The 23,549-nt window shown below is 44.3% G+C and overlaps 1 protein-coding gene across 4 annotated transcripts in view; it reads right to left on the reverse strand.

Moving 5' to 3' along the window:
• TRAF3IP3 (TRAF3 interacting protein 3) overlaps nucleotides 1-23,549 on the reverse strand; it is a 546,425-nt gene that overhangs the window by 426,853 nt on the left and 96,023 nt on the right. For all 4 annotated transcript variants that reach the window (XM_085631112.1, XM_085631142.1, XM_085631127.1 and 1 more), the window contains exons 2-3: nucleotides 7,612-8,019; nucleotides 2,761-2,902 (exon numbers count right to left, since the gene is read on the reverse strand). In XM_085631112.1, coding sequence (XP_085487238.1) covers nucleotides 2,761-2,902; nucleotides 7,612-7,959 — 490 coding nt within the window. In that variant the 5' untranslated portion in view covers nucleotides 7,960-8,019. The remainder of the gene's footprint in view (nucleotides 1-2,760; nucleotides 2,903-7,611; nucleotides 8,020-23,549) is intronic.

Genomic DNA, 23,549 nt, shown 5'->3' on the forward strand with positions numbered 1-23,549 from the left:
ACCTATACAATACGTGGTAGATAAAGTGGGGGGTATATTTGGCAGGAATGGAATTGAAGGCAGAACTGAGTCAGGAATGAGTTAGACCGTGAGATTAGGTCTAATACATATCATGTAAGAAAACAAAGGAATGTAGTAAATGAGGGCCGCTTGTTCGCTGCACTACCTGTAAACACGTAGATGTATATAAGAAACTATAAAATTCATAAAGAAGTGATAAAACTAGACTAATAAAATACGAGGCATGGATGTACAACTACTGGGAGACAAATGGATAAGGATATAGGGATGACTGTGTGCTTTAAATTTTAACAGTTTGTGAGGAGAACAGAAATTAAGATCCCCACGCTGAATGGAAAAACAATAGAGGAAAAAAAGGGAGGTTTCCCCCAAAAGAAAAAGAAAAAGGAAGCAGAGAGGACCATTTATTCAACACACCCCAACTTTGAGTAACTGAGGCAAGAGTGAAAAAAATTATGTGTCAAAAGATTGGCATTAGAGTGCCACTAGGACCTTTGAGCAAATATATGTACTTTTATATTCCCCATACATGGGTTCCTGACAATATGTGGATGACAAAGAGAGTAAGAGGATTATCCTTCTAAAGATATTGTGATTGCCATCGAAAACTTGAACTTAGGATAATGAAAGTATACAATTTTATTTGAAGTAAGTGTACTTTATTATATGCTTCATATTGGAAGACTTACCATTACTAGAGATACTGAAAATAGTATTTTTTCTCTATAGAGACAAAATCAGTAAAACTCCCCCACAATGGATGAGTGAACCATAAAGAGAAAGAGTCTTGAGAGAATCTCCCTGGCTTCAAGGTATGTAAAGTATATCCTAAACATATTTAGAATATGGGCCCAGGGGGAGAGTTCTATAGTGAATAAGTCCCCAGGATCTTAAGGATATAGAAATTGAGGACTACTGGAGGAAGAATGGCCGAATGTGAAAGGCACTATACAAAAATAAGGGAACCCAGAGCCTGTGTTTTTAAAAGAACTAAGAGCTGAATAAATGGCATTGACTAGTGGTTATAAGTGAAACATGTATGGAAGTGTGGGTTAGTAGTAACACATAATTATATGAATATCTGAAGGGGGTTTATTATGTATAAGTATAATGAGGTAAAACTTAGCACATTGAGCCTGTTTATGTAAATTTACCTTTTATATTCATTGGACTGTATGTTTGAACATTGTTCTCTATTTTTTTAGATAAATCTATGTTTAAAAAAAAAATCTTAAGTACTGAAGAAGGTGGGGTGAACCGATTTAAAATCACCGAAACGCTGTGTTGACAACTTGGGATAAGATGTATTCTGTTTGTGAGATTTGGTTATAAGTTAACCATGTGTTTGTAGAAATTAGAGCCATTATTTTATAGAGAAACAAATGTGGTTGACAATATTGAGATAGATGTGTGATATTCTGTACATGACATATTGTTTTTAAATACAGATTTCAATTCTTGCAATGAAATACTATATACAGTATATTTTTTAACAATGTAATGGTGTACACATTTTGAATAAACTAGACATTTTACATGAAACAGTGTTCAGTGTCAAGCTAATGGAGTATATGTAAGTGGAAGTGTGATTTATTTACCTACATAAAGTATATAGTGGTGGATGGTGTGAACAGAGAGATTGAGCGATACAAAAAAGATTATTTTTTGGTGGATTCCTTTTTGTTTGGTTCAACTTGCTTTTGACCCTGTCCCTTTTGAGTAGAAGGGTACCTCTCCCAAAGACTAATCAGAAACTCCTCCAAGCAACATGCCTAATCGAATTTCTAATTGGAGTCTTGTCTCCTTCCTTCCCGCTTCAGTGTCTAAGTCTCTTACCTCCAACTTCAGAAATGTTACAATGCTCTTCCACAGTCTGGGAAAACGTCACCTTGATCTTGTACACAGAAACAGGTCAGGAGTATCCAAAATGGATCCCACAGGCCTCTTCTACTTTGGCTGACTCATACACACAATGCTTGTTCCATACATGCTACATACACAACCGCACACATAATCCACTTGGGACTAGGTTCTGGGTTACAGCATAGAACGGCAACTTCACGCTAGTAGGACAGTAGGCCTCTACTTCAATGACACAAAAAAAGGCCTGTTCATAATTATCGATTCACAAAACATTATATACTGCCACCATCACTCCATATGCTAAACCAATGATAGGGACAATAATCTGCAGTCAGCAAAGTTGGTACACACTTGGGTCACTCCTCAAGGTCACAGGACAGTGCCAGGACCTTAATAGGATTAAGGGGCAGGAATAGGACTCAGAGCTTACACTAGATTAGTGTGAGGCTAGGGAATTAAAAAAAAAAAACAGGATACCAGATACTCTGAGTCAGACGCCCAGGACAAGGGGATCATGACTGTACACCATGCAGGGGACATTTCTGCCGCAACACATTTTGATGTCACTTCACCAATCCTTATGACTCTAGTAAAATGATCCTGCTTTAAGGGTCTCAACCATTGGAGCACAGTCTCAATTTCTCAGATTTTGATGTTTCTGTCGAATTTGATTGAGAGTTACATTAGGGAATCATAGTTTTTTCAGTTAAAGTGTTTTGTTTTGGTCCATTTACATTAACCCTTTACTTTATACAGCAAGTTTACCATGGAAAAAGAGACTCAATTCCTTGTAACCCAGGGATTTTTGAAGCAATGTTCCATGTGTGGTGCAGACTTGAGACTGTGAATTTTTAAGTCTGTAAGACCCTCTCTTACCTCTTTCTCGTGATGTACTTGTGGTAACAGTCTGTGTGCATGTCAGCCCATTGGTAGGAAAGCCACCTTTTGAAGAGGACATATTTATTGCAAATGGGACATGCTGAAGATGAGTTGCAGTAATGTTGTTGTTCCATAAGAGCTGTAAAGGAACCAACGTGTAAATAATGAGCAACACGTTTTTAAAGGAAGTCAAATGAGATGTCTGTCAACTGTGAAGCTTTATTCCTAATAATTTTCTCAAAGGATGATACTGTAAACTGATTCCTATGTTTGGACGTCAGATGCTGCATTAGCAACACATCTAGTAGACAAGCAATATTGTAGGCATAGCTCTCAACTATAAAGTTAATTTATGAAATAATCATGGTATTTTAAGGTAAGTATATGCAAACACAACTCTCTATGTCTTGTATCTTCCTGCATCATGCCTTGCTTAAGAGCAGCCACAAATTCACTGTAACAAGTGTGCAGCACATCTATGAATCTCATGCATGACACACAAATACTTTCCAATTAGACCCAACTATGGACACTCTACCAACCATTCACAACAAATTGACAAGCTGCTTATTCAACCACCCATTTTAGACATCGTTAGTGGCAAGAGAATGCTGTTAAATGCCACAGTACAAAACAATCAACAAAGCATGCATATTTTAATGCCTCTTAAACTCCTTAGACCCTACTTAATCTTAAACTCTGTATTTGCTCCTGCTCTCTTGTTGCATTTTCTGACTTTTTCTGGCTTTTCTTGTAATCTACTCTAACTTTACCCTCACAGTCCCTTATGGAGCCTGTTTCCTGCACTGACTACAACTTGTTTAAGAATAAAACCTTTTTTTGTAACTCCAGACTTCTCCAGACTTTTGTTCTAGAGCTGCTCCTTGGAATATGCTCCCTCCTCTACTTAAGTTAGACGCCCAAGGTGTACAAAGGTCATCTGTGTCATCGCACAAAGGGGACTAACTTGAGTCTGAGAACAGAGTTTAAAGCCTGTTCCCTGGCCACACCCACTTTCTACCCCTATCATATTATAATAACAATTTGCCCTTCTCTTTGGCCAGTTATCAAGATGCCCTTTAAGAAATATGGACTAGTGAGCTATGAAGGGCCATGATATTCAAAGGAATGAATCAAGACGAATGGACACCTGATTCTCTTTGCTGCAACTCAGTGATTAGGGCTGTGTTCCTCTCTGTTGCGTTTCCACTTGTCCTGCCTCCAAGTAAAAACACCAGCAGGTCCTTCTTTAAAATGTGGCATGGGGATCACTGATCGTCAGCACTGTCACCCTTGCTGTCACCCTTGCTGTTGTGGTGCGATCTCCATGTGAAACTATAGTCTCTACTACTGATATACTCTGTTTACTCTTAGGTCTTCCTCTTGGTTGCCCCCTCGTTGTGTTTCTTGTTTTTTTTCCCGCCGTTTTCACCCTGCTTCCTGCCCCGCTCCCGCCTCCCAGCTGCTCGTCCCTCCCCCTACATATGCCGGATGCACGCAGCGGGTTCGCCGCTGGCGTGCCGAAGCCGTGCCTAAGGAAAGTCCGTATGCGCCCATCTGCACCTGGACCGTGCCCAGCGCCAGACCCCCTGGCCCCGCGAGACCCACAGGACCCGACGCCGCTACGACGCTAATGCCCTCCTCACACTCCACGACGGCCAAAACACCACCTGCTTCCAGGCCTCCCCGAAGATCACCCACGGACCCTTCACCTGCCATAGCTGCAGCTTCTCCAGCCAGCGCACACCAGCTCGCCTTGCCCATCCCAAAACTGCAGGCCACAAGCATCTCAGCTGCATACTGCTCAACACCCGCTCAATCCACAAGCACGCCGTGGAACTTTGGGATCTGCTCGACTCCTCCGCCCCGGACGCTGCCTTCCTGACGGAGACCTGGATGAACACCTCCTCGGCACCGGACACAGCCATAGCCATCCCCGGCGGCTACAAGATCACACGCAGAGACCGGAACAACGACAAACCTGGAGAAGGAATCGCCATCATCCACAGGGACACCATCAGAGTCTCAACCAGCACAGAAGACGCCCTCAACATGGCCAAACACCTACACTTCCAGATCTACGTCAACAACAACACCTCTCTCAGAGGAACCCTCGTCTACAGACCCCCGGGCCACCGACCACAGTTCAGCGAATCCATCGCCGACCTCGTCAGCACGCACGCCATCGCCTCCACAGACTACATACTCCTCGGAGACCTGAACTTCCACCTAGAGAACGCCAACGACAGCAACTCCATAACACTGATCGACAACCTCGCCAACCTCGGACTCAAACAACTCATCACGACACCCACCCACGCCACTGGACATACGCTCGACCCCATCTTCTCCGCCAGCGACCACATCACCTTCAGCCACACCACCGAACTCCACTGGACCGACCACCAATGCATCGACTTCTCCTTCAAGAAACACACCGCACACAACAAACCGCAACTCATCTCGCACCGCAGCTGGAAAAAAGTCACCGAAGACCAGCTCATCAACGCACTCACCCGTGACCCTCCACCCGAGCCCTCCGAGACCAGCCCACAACCTCAGACTATGGATCGACGACTGCGCCAACACCCTTGCCCCAAACAGGAAACCCTCCAACAGACAGACAGACACTAGAGCCATCTGGTTCAACGACGAATTCCAGAACTCCAAGCACACCTGCAGAAAACTTGAGAAGCAATGGCTCAAAGACCAGACACCAGACAACCACGCAGCCCTCATGAACGCCAGACGCAGCCACCACCAGCTCATCAGAGCCGCCAAAAGAACCTCCTTCAAGGATCGCATACACAACAACGCACACAACAGCAAAGAGCTCTTCAACATCGTGAAAGAACTCGCCACCCCCAGCTCCAACGACATCCCACCATCACAAGAACTCTGCGACTCCCTGGCTACCTTCTTCCACCACAAGATCGCAGACATCTACAACAGCTTCGATACCCAGACGCAAACGACAGACGCCGACACCCCAGCATCAACACCCACCAAACGCACTGACCTCCTGCTCTCCTGGAACAACGTCAACGACGAAGAAACCGCCAGAATCATGAACACCATCCACTCCGGCTCACCTTCCGACCCCGGCCCCCACCACATTTTCAACAAGGCGAGCACCATCATCGCACCCAAACTTCGAAAGATCATCAACAGCTCCTTCGAGACCTCCACCTTCCCAGAGAGCTGGAAAAACGCCAAAATCAACACCCTCCTCAAGAAACCCACAGCGGACTCAAAGGACCTCAAGAACTTCGACCCATCTCCCTGCTCCCGGCAAAAGTCATCAAGAAGACCGCCAACAGACAACTGACCCTCTTCCTGGAGGAGAACAACGTCCTGGACTCCTCCCAATCCGGCTTCCCCAGCAACCACAGCACCGAGACCACCCTCATCGCTGCCGCTGACGACATCAGGACCATACTAGACAAGGGCGAGACCGTGGCCCTCATCCTCCTGGACTTCTTGGCCGCTTTCGACACCGTCTGCCACCACACCCTTCGCACACGCCTCCATGACGCAGGGATCCGAGGCAAAACCCTGGACTGGATCACCTCCTTCCTCACCGGCAGAACCCAGAGAGTTCGCCTCCCCCCGTACTGATCCAAAGCCACCACGATCACCTGCGGCATACCCCAAGGATCATCCCTCAGCCCAACCTGCTTTAACATCTACATGGCACCACTCGCCAACATCGTCCAACAACACCACCTCAACATCGTCTCGTACGCCAACGATACGCAGCTGATCCTCTCCCTCACCAAAGACCCGGCCATCACCAAATCCAACCTCCACGTGGGAATGAAGGCTGTCGCAGAATGGATGAAGACCAGCCGCCAGAAACTGAACTTGGACAAGACGGAGGTTCTCATTCTCGGCTCCACCCCCTCCACATGGGACGACTCCTGCTGGCCGACCGCCCTGGGAGCTGCCCCGACACCCCATAACCATGCACGCAATCTGGGGCTCATCCTGGACTCAACGCTCACCATGACCCAGCAAGTCAACGTTGTCTCCTCCTCCTGCTTCAACACCCTCCGAATACTCCGAAAAATCTACGGATGGATCCCCACCAAAACCAGGAGAACAGTCACCCAGGCGCTCGTCAGCAGCAGACTGGAATACGGCAATGCACTCTACGCAGGAACCTCGGCTACACTCCAGAAGAGACTCCAGCGCATACAGAACGCCTCTGCACGCCTCATCCTCGGACTCCCCCGCCACAGCCAAATCACCACCCACCTACGAGACCTGCATTGGCTCCCGGTCAACAAGAGGATCACTTTCAAACTCCTAACCCACGCACACAAAGCACTTCACAACGCCAGACCAGCATACCTCAACGAACTACTGTCCTTCTGCACCACGAACCGCCAACTGCGCTCCGCCGACCTCACCCTCGCTACCGTCCCACGCATCCGCCGAACGACCACCGGCGGCAGATCCTTCTCCCACCTCGCCGCAAAGACATGGAACACCCTCCCCGCCCATCTACGTAAGACCCAGGACCTGCTAACCTTCAGGAGACGCCTCAAGACATGGCTGTTCTATCAGTAGCTGCCTACCCCCCCCTAGCGCCTTGAGACTCTCACGGGTGAGTAGCGCGCAATACAAATGTTTTGATTGATTGATTGATATGAGCCTGTGGTAGCTCCTTCTCCTTATGTCATCACCTATAACTAAATGAGTGGCATCCAAAGCATCAGACAGTCTATGCATGGTTACTGTCCATCATCAACGAGGAGGTCGCAAGACGTGTGCATCATGATTTGTAAGAACTATTACTGACCCTCTCAAGAATCCAATAAAATCTACAAGCCTATTAGAGTTTACCTGGCTTTTAGTGCACCCAGCATCCTTCCATGTCCATGTCCTTCTATTATCTTGCATGGGCGCTGCTCTCCTCGGAGATGTGGGGGACCTTGGGGACACCCTTGATCGTTTCAGTTGTTCCTCCTCAAACTCTAGCTTTCGTCTTCTAGAGAACTCTTGCTGGCGGGGGCTCAGAGACAGACCATCTTCTGTCTCCCTACCCCAGTCCTTCTCCATCAGGCGACAAGAAGTGATGTTGACACGGCTTCGCATAATCTCATGTATCTCCAGTCTCCTCTCACACTTTTCCTCATAAGTTTCCAGGAGACGTTGGTGGCCCGGAGGCGATCTGGCAGCCTTGCTGGTCATGTCTAGAAAGGTCTCGTGGAAATCCTGCTGGTTCAGTAAGTCAGGGAGCCTTCTATCAGTCTGTATCAAGTAAAAGAATACCACTGAGAAAGGTTGATAACAATGTGTTATTGAGTATTTCTTCCCACCCTGGCTGGCCTCCATTATTTGGAAGCTACTGCCACCCCTGACCCACGACTATAGCTACCATTTCTTCTTTTATTGCCGGGTGATGTCCTACATCACCTGAAGTGGAAAACCCCTGTCTTTTCTCAAAATGTGGAGCCGAGCCCACCCAGGAAATTATCTGCACGGTCTGCACGAAAATCCAGAGAGCACTTGGCAGCTCTTTTTGTTATTATACACTGCCTGCTACTTTGTTTCCCGGCATGTTATCTTTTTCTTGGGCTAATTCACAGGGAAAACCTAGTGAGATATTAATGGGAGACTTGAAGTCAAACTTTGCTTGGCAGATATAGCAGGTCATTCAACATTAATGGGTGGTATACAAGAGCTACCAGGCCCAGATTTTGTGTCAGTGGCCTCCTTTATAAGCATGTGGCCTAGAGTTTCTTGTTTGGGGTTATGGCAGCTGCATGTGACACATTGCTTGAGTAAGTCATTCTTGTAGTGAGGTCCAGCCAATTGCCTTACCCTTTAGCACATTGATGTGGAACCTGCCAAACTAATCATCTGTTTTATGAGTTTCTAATGGTTCCGTACATTTCTAGAGCATATCAACGGCTCTTACTATACTCTGCAAGGGATACCTATGTAAAAATTCTTTACAGTGGAGGAGCGGTGCCAGAGTCACTTCAAGGCCTCAATGAAAATCTACAATGGGATCAGCTTGGTGTAAGTAATGGCAGGATAAGATGGACATGAGCATTCGCAACAGCAAGCAAGTAGAAAGGTTAATATCTTAGGTGAGAAGTGCATGTGGGTGTGTGTTCACTGATATGTACCTAGGAATCTTAGCGTGGTAGAGTATGAGGAACCTTTCAGGTTGCTTGGGTCCACAAGGTTGAGAACATGAACATATCTTAGAAGATGTAGATGAGGGGCTTTATGAAAAGGGAAGTTTGGGGTTATTTCTCAAAGTGCAAGTGCAAAGGGGCAAGACTGATGTGTGCCAAGATTCTTTTCTAAATTTTTGGAATACAGCTTAAAATGATTTGTAATCCTGGTCCATATAGCCGAAGCTTCACACCGTTGTAAACAATGGTGCAAATCCATTCGCACCTTTCGTAATGCTTGTGTAATACAGACTGGAGCAAGCAGTGTCTGCACCAGGGCAAAACATGGAACAAGCTTTTCCACTATTTCTGCGGTTTACACCTAATAAAGGTAGTATTTCAGGCAAAAACAGGTATTTGGTTGCTATAACAATAGGAAAAATAGTGCAACATCAGTTCACTTTCTTTATATATGTTACTCATGGATTAGGAATTCTTGGTAAAAATTTCTGGCTCACTTAAAATGAATAACAAACTATGGGCTACATGTATCAAAATTGCAAATTGTGAATACCTAATTGCGAATTCCTGAGAATCGCAGTTAGGTAATCGCTATTTACAATGTATGAAACTCAAAGAGTTTCAGATAGCGATTCTAAGGCTTTCGCAAATCGCTCTACCTCACTAATATTAATGAGGTAGATTGTAATTTGCGATCCCCTAGGAATCGTCACAATCACGGGGATGGTGGCATGCTGAGGTCAGCAGACCACCATGTCCGTGATTGCTTGTAAATAAAGCAATCTTTTTTTGGTAAAGCAGCCCATTTTCCTTAAAGGAAAACTAAATGCTTTACAAAAAGTAAAATTTAAAAGTTTTCTTTTCATTTTTTAAGAGTAGGCAGTGGTCCGTGTGACCACTGCCTGCTCTTAAAAAACACTGTAACAAATTTTCACAAAGGGGTAGGGGTCCCTTGGGGACCTCTTCACATTTGTGAATGGGTTACCACCTACTTAAAGTAGGTGGTAAAACGGGAATGTTTTGCGACCGCATCTCGGTCACAAAACATTCCTACATACCGATGCAATTTGGTATTATGAAGGGAAGCCCGAAACACACCCCTTCAGAATAGCGAATCACAAACCCATTTTTCAATTCGGTAATAGATTACCGCATCGTAAAATAGGTTTGTTGCATCTGAAAAGCATTTTGTGCATTCGCAAACGTGCCGATTCTGTGAAAATCAATTTTTTCATTATTGCTCTGAGTCAAAAATCTTTTTTTTGCTACAGAATGCTGCTCAAGCTGTATGCTTCATTTCAAAAGCTAAGTTGTAAACGGATAACCATTTTACAGAAGTGCAAACTTCTGTGATATAGCCCCCAAGTCTTACCTTTTTGCATGTCATGACTTCCAACCTGGGAAACTTTTGGCATTTGAGTTGACCTCCTGGGATGGATAGGTTTTTAACCTGATACAGATATGCATTGGTTGTTTCAGACTTGTAAATGATGTGAGAGGCCTTGAAGACTATACAGGAATGCAGCGATTGCTAGTGTAGGTTAGGCCTGGGCATAATTCGAATTAGGAAGGCTGGGCTGGTGATATGGCTCACTGATTTGGCACCCCATACTCGCCCATTGGCAGAATTGGCATCGAGAATGAAGCGTCACTGGTGATGTTTTTGCCATCACAAAGTTGACAAGCTAACTGGTGGACATCTTGGAACGTGGCAAACCATTGTGGGTGGAGTGCTACCCTGCCGTGGGAAGGGCAGAAGGTTCTGCCTACAGAATAGCACCACCAACCTGCATGGAGTGACCCATCAACAGGGGGATTATGGGAGCTGTTCAGCTCGCAGAAGCCCCTGACTCCACCCGGTCTGACGCTACTCTTCCCCAGGTAGGTAGGGTAGCCCTGCCCGGTGCCTGGAGGCTTGGCCTACGGGGACAGGGCCTCCCAAGTAAAAGGGATGGTTTTACCCATCTCAGGGGATTACTGGATGGTGTATTGCTTGCAGGTGTCCCTGGACTCTCCCAGGTCTGGTGCCACCCTATCCCGGGTAGGGAAGGTTGTTCTGCCAGGTCCCTGGAGCCATAGCCTGCAAGGACCAGGCCTCCCAGGCAAAAGCCATGGCTACGCCCACCTCTCCTGGGGCTTTACAGGAGCTGCTCAGCCCTTATGATGCCCAGACTCCTCCATGGTTTGATGTCTCCCTGGTGGCTGGACATTCCTGAGAAGGGGGGGTTCTCACCCCAGAGGGACACAAGAGTCCTCCCTAGTATGCAGCCACGATGCCCTGCATAAGAACTGTTACCCCAGTCCATCATATAAGGGTGCCTCTGGTTGGGGCCTTCGACTTTCCTGGTGCTTGAGTCTGGGGAGCTATGAGTGGTTAAGCCTCCAGCGAACACCCGGAATCTCATTCATCCATTGATGCGCTTCAGTAATTAGATGGTGAGGTATTTGGCTATTTCCGTACCACCATGTGGTGGCTCATTCCAGGTTATTATTGCTGCCCATCAGGGTCAAATCGGTCTTACTTCTAAAAACACAACATTTCTTCAGGAGTAAAGCCACACTTAAAACTGTCCTCACAGGAACTGTAATCACGTATAGGCTAGAGATAGTACACCCTCCAGTACTATTCTAACAATTTAAATTGTCTACTAACAGTCCTGAGAAATATAAAGTATGATTAGCAGGACATTAATAATTAATATGTGATATGTACAGATTATATGTATGCAATTATTTGAGAACTATTCTGAATTCAATACATTTCAATTGCCATGATGTACACTTCTGCATCTAAATTGTCACATGAACACATCTATAATAATTCTAAAGCTATTGAATAAACATTCCTATTTTTAAATATATATTTAAATCCAACATGTCAACTATAATCTACTTTGTATAAACTCAAAACTGTTCTAACCAGATTTAATATCAATAGATTCTTAAAACAAATGTTTTACAATAAAGAAATATGTGCCATGCAAAACGGTATACATCTAAGCCTTTAGCTTGACATTTAATTGTCCATGACTACTATATTTTAAGATTGTCCATTAAAGAAGTTGGACAAATATTCTTCTTGAATGGGAAAGACATTTGTAAACCTAAATTATCCAGAGCAATATCATTACATTGAGGCCAAATACCCCTACATCCAACAATAAAGCCATGACATTTTATAGTGGAACAGTTGGTGAGATCTTTGATTTCCGGTGATAAATCCTGATAATATTTAACTTTACTCTCAAATGCTAGCTCAAGGGAATTCTGTGAGTATTCATATCGAATTGAGACATCAATCACTACAGCAGTACCATCTTTGGTAAATACTACATCTGGTTTTCGTAGTTCATCTTGACTGTTTTTGACATGAGGTTCCCTATATGTCCTTCAACTACACTTTTTGCTCTATCGATGAGCTATTCCAAAATGTTGTTATGTCTTTTGATCCTTATATCCTTGGTTTTAGGACATGCACCTAAAATGTGAGCAATTGTTTCACAAACCTATTTACAATATCTGCAAGCAGCAAATGTTGAATTTCTTGCCCTAAGGATGGTTTCTGTGGTGTTGAAAATATTTGTTCTTAACATCAGAACAGCTATGTATTGGTTCTCTTTTAATTTGTTGTGCTTGCTGATCCAGAAATTTGAGGTTGGGTTGTTTGGTAAATAGTTAATACCATCACCTTGGAAAGGGAGATCTTTCCATTTCTCAAATTCGACTTTCCTCCAATCATAAGTTGCTAAAAATGGCAAATCATAACTTAGGAATCTACTGTCTAAAATGTTACGTTTATGTGTTTTGATGAGATTATAGATCTTTTCATTTATTATTTCCCCTGCATACATGTAGGAATGAGGTATGTACAGATCTGGAGCTTCTCTGAGGTACAGTAATTGTTGATGATTTTGTTTAGTCCTGAAAGTTGTACATAGCTTTGGTACACTGGGACCCCCATGTGATCTTTTGAAGTAGAAGAGACCATTGCATGTGTATGCAGATAGGTGTAGGAAGTGTTTGACATATTTCTGTATCATTTAATGCAGAATGTTTTTGCTTCTGAGCATGTATTTTCCAATTTAAATGACAATTAAGGGATCAAATATTGAAACAAGATTTCTATTTTTTGAGTGGGCTAGAGTGGTAAATTGTCATGTTTTTGAGTCCAATTTGTAAGAACCTCATTTATTTTGTTCTTAGTTGTACGGTCGGTGTGTCGATTAAAGTTCAATCCGAGGTATCTCTCACTGTCACCTGGATAAATATTTTCAACATCTTGTTTTTCAAATTGCCATGGGTTGCAGTTTTTGACCAGGATTTTGTCTTTCTGGTGACTTATGTAAAATACATGTGTTTTTTTTTTTACATTTAATTTTAAACCTGTTGCTTTACTGAATTTTTCAACTATCTTCAGATTAGACCTCATTCCTTCCCAGGTGTTGCTGAGTACTGCTATATCATCGGCAATGGCTAGAGCTGTGATCTGTTCGATGAGACCATGTTACCTGAATGTGAAGCCCTTGCCGTTTTTCTGAAGATCATATATCAGAGGATCCATGGCAATGTTCAACAACAGTGGGGAATAATGAGTCACGTTGCTTTACTCCAGAATTCATTGTTATTTCTGGTGTGCATTCATTATTCTTGCATTTGAAAAACGTTGTTGAGTCATTATACAAGTCTTTTATTATATCTCTGATGTATGAAGGCCACTCTGTGCCTTTTGAGACTCTGTAGATTGTGACCATGGCTGACAGAATCAAAGGTTTTGGAGATTTCTATGAACACCACTGCTAGTAAATCTTAGTTTTTTCATGCCCTTTTTATAATATTCTGAAGAAGAATCAGACTTTCGAGGCAACCTCTCACCTTCATGAAACTTTTTTGTCTCGTATTTATATTGATGAATAAGGTAGGTCTTTTAGTCAATATTTTCGTGAATAGCTTCATGAATGCTGTACTGATTGTAATTGGTCTCCAGTTACTGATTGTCTTTAGCTCACTGATCGGTAAATTTTTTGTTATTAATATTGAACGGTTTTTCTCTATACTTTCTGAGACTTCTCATAGTTAACGAAGACGATAAAATTCTGGGCATCAGTCTTGGTTGGTTGTTGTGAACATTGTTCAGATCGTTTAGGCCAATTTTGTCAAGTCCCACTGCTTTATTAAAATGTGAATGCTTGAAGGCTTCTGTTATTTCAAGCAGTGTAATTTCTTTGCATAGTCTTTCAACATCCCATTCATCCAGAATCCTGTCAATAGGGATGAATTTTAGCTTTTTTTCATTTTCTTTTTCAATTATATCTTTATAATATTGAAAGATATAATCGGCACTGATTTGGCAAGTAGCATCTTCTGCATCATTAGTGATTATCTTGGCAATTTTCTACTTGTCTTTCTTGAACATTGCCTGATATCCCTTGTAGCTGCCCTTTGCTTTAGCATACTTTTTCTTATATGTTCGATTGAGCCTTCCATTTTTCTTGTCTTTCTTTGATATGTTATTTTGAATTGAGGCATACTGATGCTCATCTTGAGCAGTGTTCATAGGCTTATTACTGGGTTTACTTGTTTGTTCATTTCAATTAACTGGTATAGGGCGTATATCGCTGGTGTTCTTTGAAATATAAGTCACAATTTCATCCATCAGGTCCATAGCAGCATTGTGATGCTTTGAATTTTGAGAGTATTTCTCAACTTCTGAGATTCTATCATTCAGATCATCAAAGTTTCTGATTTTTGGCACACACTTTCTATTGATAAAGTCTTTACGCCTTTCTGCTATTATTTCTACTGAACCTTCAGGTTCATCTTTTGAGTCACTTTCAGTGTTGTTGGATGCTCGTAGTACATTCTTTGCCATTTTTTTACTTTTATCTTTTCTATCTCTTCTTTTTCTGCAATTTGTTTCCTGTTTTTAGTATCGAAATAAGGAACCATCAGTGCATTAATATTTCTTTTGTTTTCGTATACTTACTCCAAATCTGCTAACAGCAGTAGCTCTTCTTGTGACCATAATTTGGATGGTTTGCTGCTTGCTAGAGCGGAGAGTCTAGCATCATTTTACGGTCTTGGATGTGCATGCAGAGCATGTTGTGATACTCCAGTTTTTGTTCTGAAGCTGAGGCCACAAAAGCTACATAGAAATTGCAGATCTCCTTTTTTGGTTCTTCCTTTGCATTTTGCATAGTCACAGGCAATGTCAAATTCTGCTTCAAAGTCGCATTTTGAACAATATGTTTTCATATAGAATCCTCTAGGTTTATTGGAGACCATGTTTCTCAGGTCTTTGAAAGTACCCATTATGTCTTGACATAGATCACAGTTATATTTGTCATTGTGATATTTCTAGTAAGTGACCTTTTTGGTGTAATCGTTTTTTTTTTGTTATTGAGTTTATCATTGACCTCATGAACATTAGGCAGATTTTCGAGTTTTGATGAAATCTTGTCACTCTTGGCTGAAGAAGGCCAAAAATACAATAGTTTCACTGAGGTTTATGGTTTTTTCGTCTTCTGTTGTTACGGAGGGTGAACAGAGTGCCATAATGTGATCTGAATCGTTGTTATTAGTTGTGCTGCTAGAAGTGGGTGCTGGATTGACAAAATTGGTAAGGAGGTTAACAATTTGTGGAAAAGACAGTACCTCCTTTCATCATCTTAACTGGGTTTTTAATCGCCAGGAACTACCCCATCTGGAATTGTGATCGCTAGTTTTGCCATTTCCCACTATCACGCTCTCCGCCATGATAGAACCTTGTTTGGCCTATCTCTGTAGCCTTCTGTATGTGTAGTATAGTGATATAGAAACAGTTACCAGCGGGACCACTTGGAGGTAAAGGCCACTATTACTGAGAAGAGGTTAAGAGCTACCCCACCTCAAGAAGACCTGATCCCGCTGCCCTAGGGCCCACTACCAGCCTAACATGTCTGTAGGGTGAGCCTTGATCAGAATGACTTGGGCCTCCTGAATGATGCTGGAGAGTCGATCTTCGTTACGCCACATTTCCTGCACCTGCCGCTGGGCAGGGATTTGGAGCTGGGCTCTTCCCTCATCACTCGCTCTTAATGAAGGAATCCTGGTTACTTTATTTTCCTCCACTTAGTAATAAACTTAAATTCAGGAGGGCATCACATCTGATTGATCTGAGGTCATAATCAGATACCAAATGAGAGAGCCAGACCAATTCACTGGCCGTCAGAAAAGGGGACCCAGTTTCAAACTGGAGGGTCTTCGCAGCACACCATTTCCCATGCTTGCCAAAGGGGCCAGAATAGAAACCATCATCTGTATTCAGGCAGGGGACTTTCCCACCCCCAGCCCCATCCGCAAAGATCGGCACCCAAGGCTGTTCGCGCGGGTAGCCATGGGACACCACAGACAGCCCCACACTGCCAGTCACATTGGGGTTTTCAGGACCGAGGCTGACTGGAAGCCAACCCATCCACCAATGCCAGGAAGGCCAGGCACACTGGCGGCCATCCCAGACAGGGCCACACAAGTCTTTAAACCCCAGCCTGACCACAAGGGTCCAGGCTGCCAGGTACCGGGCAACCTGAGCCATCCACCACTGACTGGATGAATCCAGGGATCGACTCCTGCTCATCGAGAGTCTCCAGCTTAGGCAGCAGTCCAAGGCATGCCAGTGGGCCAAGGTGCCATTGCTCTGGTGGGAGGTACTGAGGGGAGAAGAGCCACATTCCCCCACACTGTCAAAGCGGCTCACCTACTTCTTGTACACGAATGGAAGCTTCAGTGGCCCTGGGTATCTTCTCCTCCCACAGCTCGAAGCAGTTCAAACTGGTTTTGAGGGGCACAGCAATTTCACAAAGAGGAGCCAGGGTTCCTTTGTGACCTAAGCTCCTTCTCATCCACGCTGTCCTACCACCCAAGACAGGCTACTCCTGAGTCACTTGAAACCCGGGTAGCCTGTGGTTCAAGCATGAAAGGGCTCAGGAGGCAGGCCCTTTAAAGGGTTCGAGCCCAGGAAGGCACTGCAATTCAGCTATCCCCTTGAGCCTACATGGTAAGCATGGGTTTCTTTTCAGGAGGGGTGTCTCTCTTACATCGTGCCTCTCCAAGAGGCCAGGGGTATCATCCGCCCCCATTCCTTCATGTGTTAGTTGTGTCCTTCAAAGTATAAGAACCAACCCCATGCCCTGTCTTCACCCAAATGACCAGCAGCCACGGACTGCTTCACTGACCAGGGTGCATGTGGGGTGAGCTGGGCCCTATGCCTTGGGTTCCATCAAGGAGGCAGCCGAGGTCTCTGGCTGTCACCATTAGTTGCTCAGGCCAGTCCACCGTTAATGATACTTCCTCAGGTCGACTTACACAAACATTTACTTCCTCTAGATAGCCAAGTCTGATCATCTTCTCTGCGTACCACCAGAGCCATTGCTGAGTCCGGTGGGGCCGATCCAATGACCATCCAATCAGTAGTAGCTACATGCGTTGTGTACAAAGGTCAGGAACTTAATCAACACAAGATTATGACCTGCACTTACTGGGAATTCCTCTTTTTAATTGAAAATAATTCCAATCCCTATGGACAGGATTTATCAAGTTACCCGCACTTGCAGACCTGGACATCTAAGGGCATCACAGACCTGTTATTGCTTGATCTTGCGAGGCTCAACACCACTCGTCCCTTTAAGAAGTTGGATGGCAACCATTGGGGGTCTCATAACTAGTTAGCATTGCAGAGTCCTTATAAATACCCAGTTTCTTTATAAATATGGAGCCCCAAGTAGTATAAGAAGGTCAGACTCAAGGTAGTGCAAGCTATGGTATAACTTTGGTACCAAATCAGAAAAGTCACTAAACTTACGTACTATAGTATATTTTCATCCTTATTGGGATTCACAGGGGGCACCAGAATGTGTAATTGACATGCTGGCACTTCCAATAAAAACCGTGGGTATCCAGAGATGGGGCCAACTCATGCAAGATGGCACTCTTCTATCAACGGATGAACTGCATTAGATGACGGAAGGGAACGTATCAAGATTTAAACATTTACAATTAAAGAGTTGGTCTCAGAGCTCGATGCAGGAGATAGGAGAAACACATTAATTGGAGTTTACCCTAATGGAAGGAATACTAAAGAGGAAGGACGTTTCAAGATGGTATCGGTTACTGATGGATATAACAGAAGGAGAATTTACGCTACCAGGTGAGCTGTTGGAGTATACTTGCAGTTAAATGAATTACGGCAAGTATCAATGAGCATGTTATATTGTCAAACCTGCTAGTTTAAGGAGGGATTATCTCTTTCCCTGCACAGAGCATACTGGATGCCCTATAGGATATCGAAGATGGGAAAAAGGATACCAGCTAAATGTATAAAATGTGAGCTAGAGAAGGCCAGTGATGTTCACATGTTTATAGAATGTCCTGGGATCTACAGCTTCTGGGAAAATGTAGGTAAGGCCTCGAAGAACATTTTTGGGATAAGCATTAAGGTAAGCCTCTCCCTCATTATATTTGGAATCCCAGAGTGCCCAGTAAAGCTGAGTAAAGATAAAACAAAGCTACTACTCTACTTAATAATTTTAGCATGTAGAGAGATTTGCAGGAAAGTATCATACAGTGCCCACCAAAGTATACTGAATGGTTCTTCTTAAGATACATATTAAGAATGGATGCCGCACATCTGACTTCTAAAAGACATACTTTTTAGTTACCACTAACGAGTTGGTTGGAACAAGGTAATGTTGGTGAGTGAATGATTCATAACTTTGTCCTATGATTACATCCATCCTTTTCTCTGTATCTTGATACTCAGTTATATGCTGCTGCACACCGAGAGAGAAAGCAAACTACCCCTCAGGCATGGCTACCTTGGAAAGACAAGGGCAAAATCTCCGGAAATTTAGGGGTATGGACCTGGGATGAATGAGGACAAAAAAAAACACTGAGCAAGGAATACACAGCTCTACACACAGCTGTCAATAAGAAACAAACAGCCCACAATCAATACCGATCCAGACACAGATTGCACTGCACAGCAGGAGGAACCAACCCACAGTCCTAAACCCAGCAGGGCTCCAAGCAAACAGGTGTACACGGATCACGGAGCTACAAACTCGGACTGCTACATACAGTTCTAAATTGTAAAATGTAATTACGCACATAAACACATTGGGTAACAATATACTCACACACACACACCAATGCACAGCAGTCCAGCCATTTGCAAAGCAGTGGAAACACATAAGAGAACAATGCACAACTATGTGTACGTGCTGTACATAAAGACATTTCAGGAAACCAAAATACACACTTTTCACAACAATCCAAAGAGCACAATAGAAAAAGTAACAGTCAAACACACAACGAACAACACGGTACACTGCTTACAATACACAGCAATACAATCACAACACATTCAAAATACGCATATAATTTTCACACAAAACACATATAGTTGACAGTAGGCTCCAGTGAATAGACATGCATGCACTGCACACAGAGCGCACTCTAGCTCGCTGACATACAAGATGGAACCGAATCATTGTGTGTGAGTCGCAATTCATGGATTATTTTTGGGGGCACCCGGGCACCGATAAGGGTGCATGCTTAGTGTGTTTCCAGGGTGCATCCGGAAGTGCAAGTGGAGGTCAGAGTGCACAGGAGAGCCTTCAGACGGTGCTTTGACCACAAGGGTGTTGGGTTTTGTCATAGGGTTGTTGGATAGTGGAGGGGTCAACCGCGTGAGTGTGTGTAGGAGAGAGAGGTGGACTGTGCAGGGTCTTCACAGCATAGCGTGAGCGCGCCAGGAGTCACAAGGGCGCGTGTGTTTGTAGTGTCAAAGAGCGCTGCGCGTGTAATGTTACCTGTTTGTGGAGAAGCGAGGGCTGGCTGCCCCCCACAGCAGCGTGGCTTCGCTCTGGGGTTACTATTTAAGGGGGCTGCTAATGTCGAACATGGGTGGCCTCGCTGAAGTAAAAAACAAGTATTGGCCGCGCGGCCGTGAAAGTGACACGGCCGCACGGCCCGCGAAAGTGAAAGTGATCGCATCGCGATCAAGCACTGGGGAGGAAAGACACCTGGCGGCTGTGCGTGTGCACTCTCACGTTCACACAAGCTTTAGGCCACAGGCAGCACTTTGAAAACCCATAAACAAAATGTCTCGGCCAGTCCAGCACATGCGCTGGATCAGGCGAGACCTAAAAACGATCTAACTTCGGGTTTGTTCACTGCAGTGTATTTGAGCCTTAGGCAAATCCACTCACCCATTGACCCGAGGCTAATAGGAGTTGTAATCGAACTATTGAAATTATGGCTCAAATGTAATTACCTCCATGCACTCAAGGGCTCGAAGTTTAACTAGTCCCAGCATTAAAATTGTCCACAGTTGTCAGGCTGCTGTTGGCTATTTATTAACAAATGATAATGAAAATGATGATGATGATAATAATAATAAGCTTTAGTTTTCCATAGCTTGCAGTGCTGCACTTTATGAGCAGGGAGGCGTTATAAGGCATGGGCGAAGTGGGCTCTGGCCCAGGGCCCCAGCCTTTCGGGGGTGGGGGGGACGATAGAACCAGCTCTGTTCTGCAGAGTGATCCCTTGGTTTCCTTAAATAATTCTTAAACAGATTGTTTTAAGTACCATTTTCTTTTATTCATTTTTAATTTGTGTGATGTGTGAGAGTCTATTACACGTCACTAACTGTAAACACCTTTAGAATTTGGACCAGTGAACCTTCGCACTGTCAGTGTGACCTGGCCTAAGAGGGCATGACAGAGCTGAAATTGGATCATAAATTCAAAGCTGTTCTGAACAAGGGGAACCCCAAAAAACATTTGGCTTCGGGGCCGTAAAATCCTTAAGATGTCCCTAAACAGGGTAAGTACCAGGAGTCATAGTTGTCTACGATTCACCATTTCTTTAGTTTGATTTTAAGTGTGCAGTATGAGTGCAGTGCTACCCAAAGGTGTCAGTATGAAGAGAATTGTTAAGCACTCTGGCCCTGATTTTTTAAGTACAGTATAAGTATTTTTCCACTTATGGGCCACCTTTTAAATTTAGTAGCATTAATATATATGTGGTGTACTAAAAAAAGTTTTCATTAATGTGCTCGCAGTCAGTACGTGTTTTAGTAATCCTTCCCCGTGCCAGTGATTGATAACCCGCCACTATGCGAGACTGACAACGGCTCCCCCCTCCCTCCTCCCGCCCTCAGTTCTACGGTTGTGCTTCCAACACGTGGCCGTGACCCAGTGTCACGTGCTCACCTTCAGCCATTCCGAATTTGAGCCGCCGGCACTTTCCCTGCTCGAGCTGCAGTTTAAGTATGGTTTAACTACTGCGCTCAAACCAAGCGGTGTGTGTTTAAGAGTCGAGTCTTATGATGGCATAACATTATTTTTAAAATTGGGTTTTTAATATTTTCCAATTAACAGTATAGAAACACAGGTACCAAAAAGATCAAAATCACAATCAGCTTGTTCAGTCGGTGGTTGGTGGGGGCAGGGGCAGTGCTTTAAATGGGCCGGTACTATCCGGTAGGGAGTACCGGCTCTTTTTTATCCTTGAGTGGGAAAGTACCGGCACTTCTCAAGAGAAATTTTATACCTTGAATTGGAGAGTACCGGTGCTTCTCAGAAACAAGCAGGTACTCTGGAACAGAGTACCTGCACTTTTATTTTTCCATTTCAAGCACTGGGCAGGGGTGTTGAACTCGAGGAGCCGAGATAACCAATCACGTTTTGCAAGCTGGTAGCACAATTCAGCTCATGAGATTAAGTCAGCCCCACCCAACGTCGTGGATCCGTCAGACGCCAGTTACACATTAACAATGATCGCGGACCAGTGTAGGCGATATACATTGCAATCTATTTCTATGGCACTCAAGCTGTCTTAAGGCCGTTTCAATGCGCTGGAAGTCTGTTTTTGCGTCATGTACCAGATAATTCATGTTTTTACATTTAAGTGAGCCAGACTTCAATACTATGCAATAGAGGCACACCACAGAAGAACATCACTTAACAACAGCACTATATAAATATTGTTGCAAAGTCATCCTGTGCCCTGGGCACCCCACAACTTTTTGCTGACTGATGCTGGTGGTAACTGATTTTGACTGACCCTGGGCTCTGCCTAACCAGGCCCAGGGCCAGTGCTGAGCCTAAAGGAGCACATTAGAATACAGTTAAAACACCCAACATACACTAGGGTACACTATGGTATGGTGGGGTACCCCTGTAATTGGCTTGACCTACCCCATAAGCCCCTAGTATATAATAGGGCAGGGGAATGAAACTGCCTAGAAGTCCCCAGTACCCTGGGGTATGGCAGTTTAGAGGCCAGCAGCTTTTTCTGCACTAGCATGTGTGCAGTGCTGAAGCCTGAGGTCAGTTTAAAAGCAGCACTGGGTGCCAGGACTGCTTTGAAACAGTAAATTGCTGGTCAAATTCGACTTTGATGCTAGGAGCACAGCAAAAGGAGAATCTGCAATATTTCTACAGATTCAGAACCCCTAAAGTCTCCCCTAGTTGCACAGGGGGTCCCGTAGAAATTAGGGAAATACTTATAAAATATGTTTTTATAAGCCCTGGTGCTAGAAGACTGGCCCAAGTCATTTTCCCCATTGCAAACCCCATGGCCCATAGGTTAACATGGTAGGAAGTTAATGATTAATAAATATTGATAGGAGAGGACTAGCCGGACCATTCAAAGACTTCCCAGAATGGTAGTAGTAAATCCAGCAATATTATATTGTTGAATGTCTCCTAAAGTGTACATACAAGAAGTTATAAGACTTTCTTGTTTGTAAGTCCAAATTCAGCCTTCCAGTGGTCTGCCCTGATTGGTCAGAGTTAAGTGGATTAGCCAGGCTGCTTTGAAGAGGTGATAAAGAACCCCTGGGGTTAACATCTCTGCTGGGAGGGCAGTGTGCTGGTCTATAGGAATGCCAGGCCAGGGGGTGGAGTCATAAACCATGCTCTTCAAAGGCAGAGGGGAGGCCTGGGTTTCAGTTTCACTCTTACACTTTTGAGTCAGGGCTAGGCTTAAGGAAGGTATGTGCAGATGGTAGGGGGAGAGGCCATGGATATAAACCATCCCAGGGGGTGTGTTTAGCCAGCTCTTACCTCCTTGCTGAAAAATCAGCCATTATGGCTTTGGAAGATTTGATGCACTCTGGGACAAAATAATGCCACACTCTACAGGATGTGGTCATAACTATGAGTAGTTACCCTGCTCTCATTGGTCAGAAGTGACCTGTGGCTTGACCCAGAGAATTTTGAATACGTATCTGAGAGGGGCAGAGCCCTCCAGATCTGCTGCTTGAAACTGAATGAAGCAAGAAGTGCCCTGCTGAAAAGATTTTGCTGTGCAAGGAACTCTAAGGCCTGACCTCTGAAGACTGCACCAAGTGAAACTTCAGCCCTGTGGGTTACCTTGCTACAAAAGGACTAAGAAGTAGACTCCCTGCAAGCTACAGGTTAACAGAGCTCACCTGGACATCCCCACTAAGAATCCCCAGCCTGGAGTAACAGTGGATTTGAAAGGGTTTTGTTCAAGTGGATTGCGGAATTGAAGTTTCACACTTTCAAGGACCCTCTTGGAGATTCCAGAACCTTGGACTGTGTGTAGGATACTTTGGGACCCGCAAGCAGA

This window comes from Triturus cristatus, chromosome 1_1, assembly GCF_964204655.1.
Source record: "Triturus cristatus chromosome 1_1, aTriCri1.1, whole genome shotgun sequence".
NCBI classification, from domain to species: domain Eukaryota; kingdom Metazoa; phylum Chordata; class Amphibia; order Caudata; family Salamandridae; genus Triturus; species Triturus cristatus.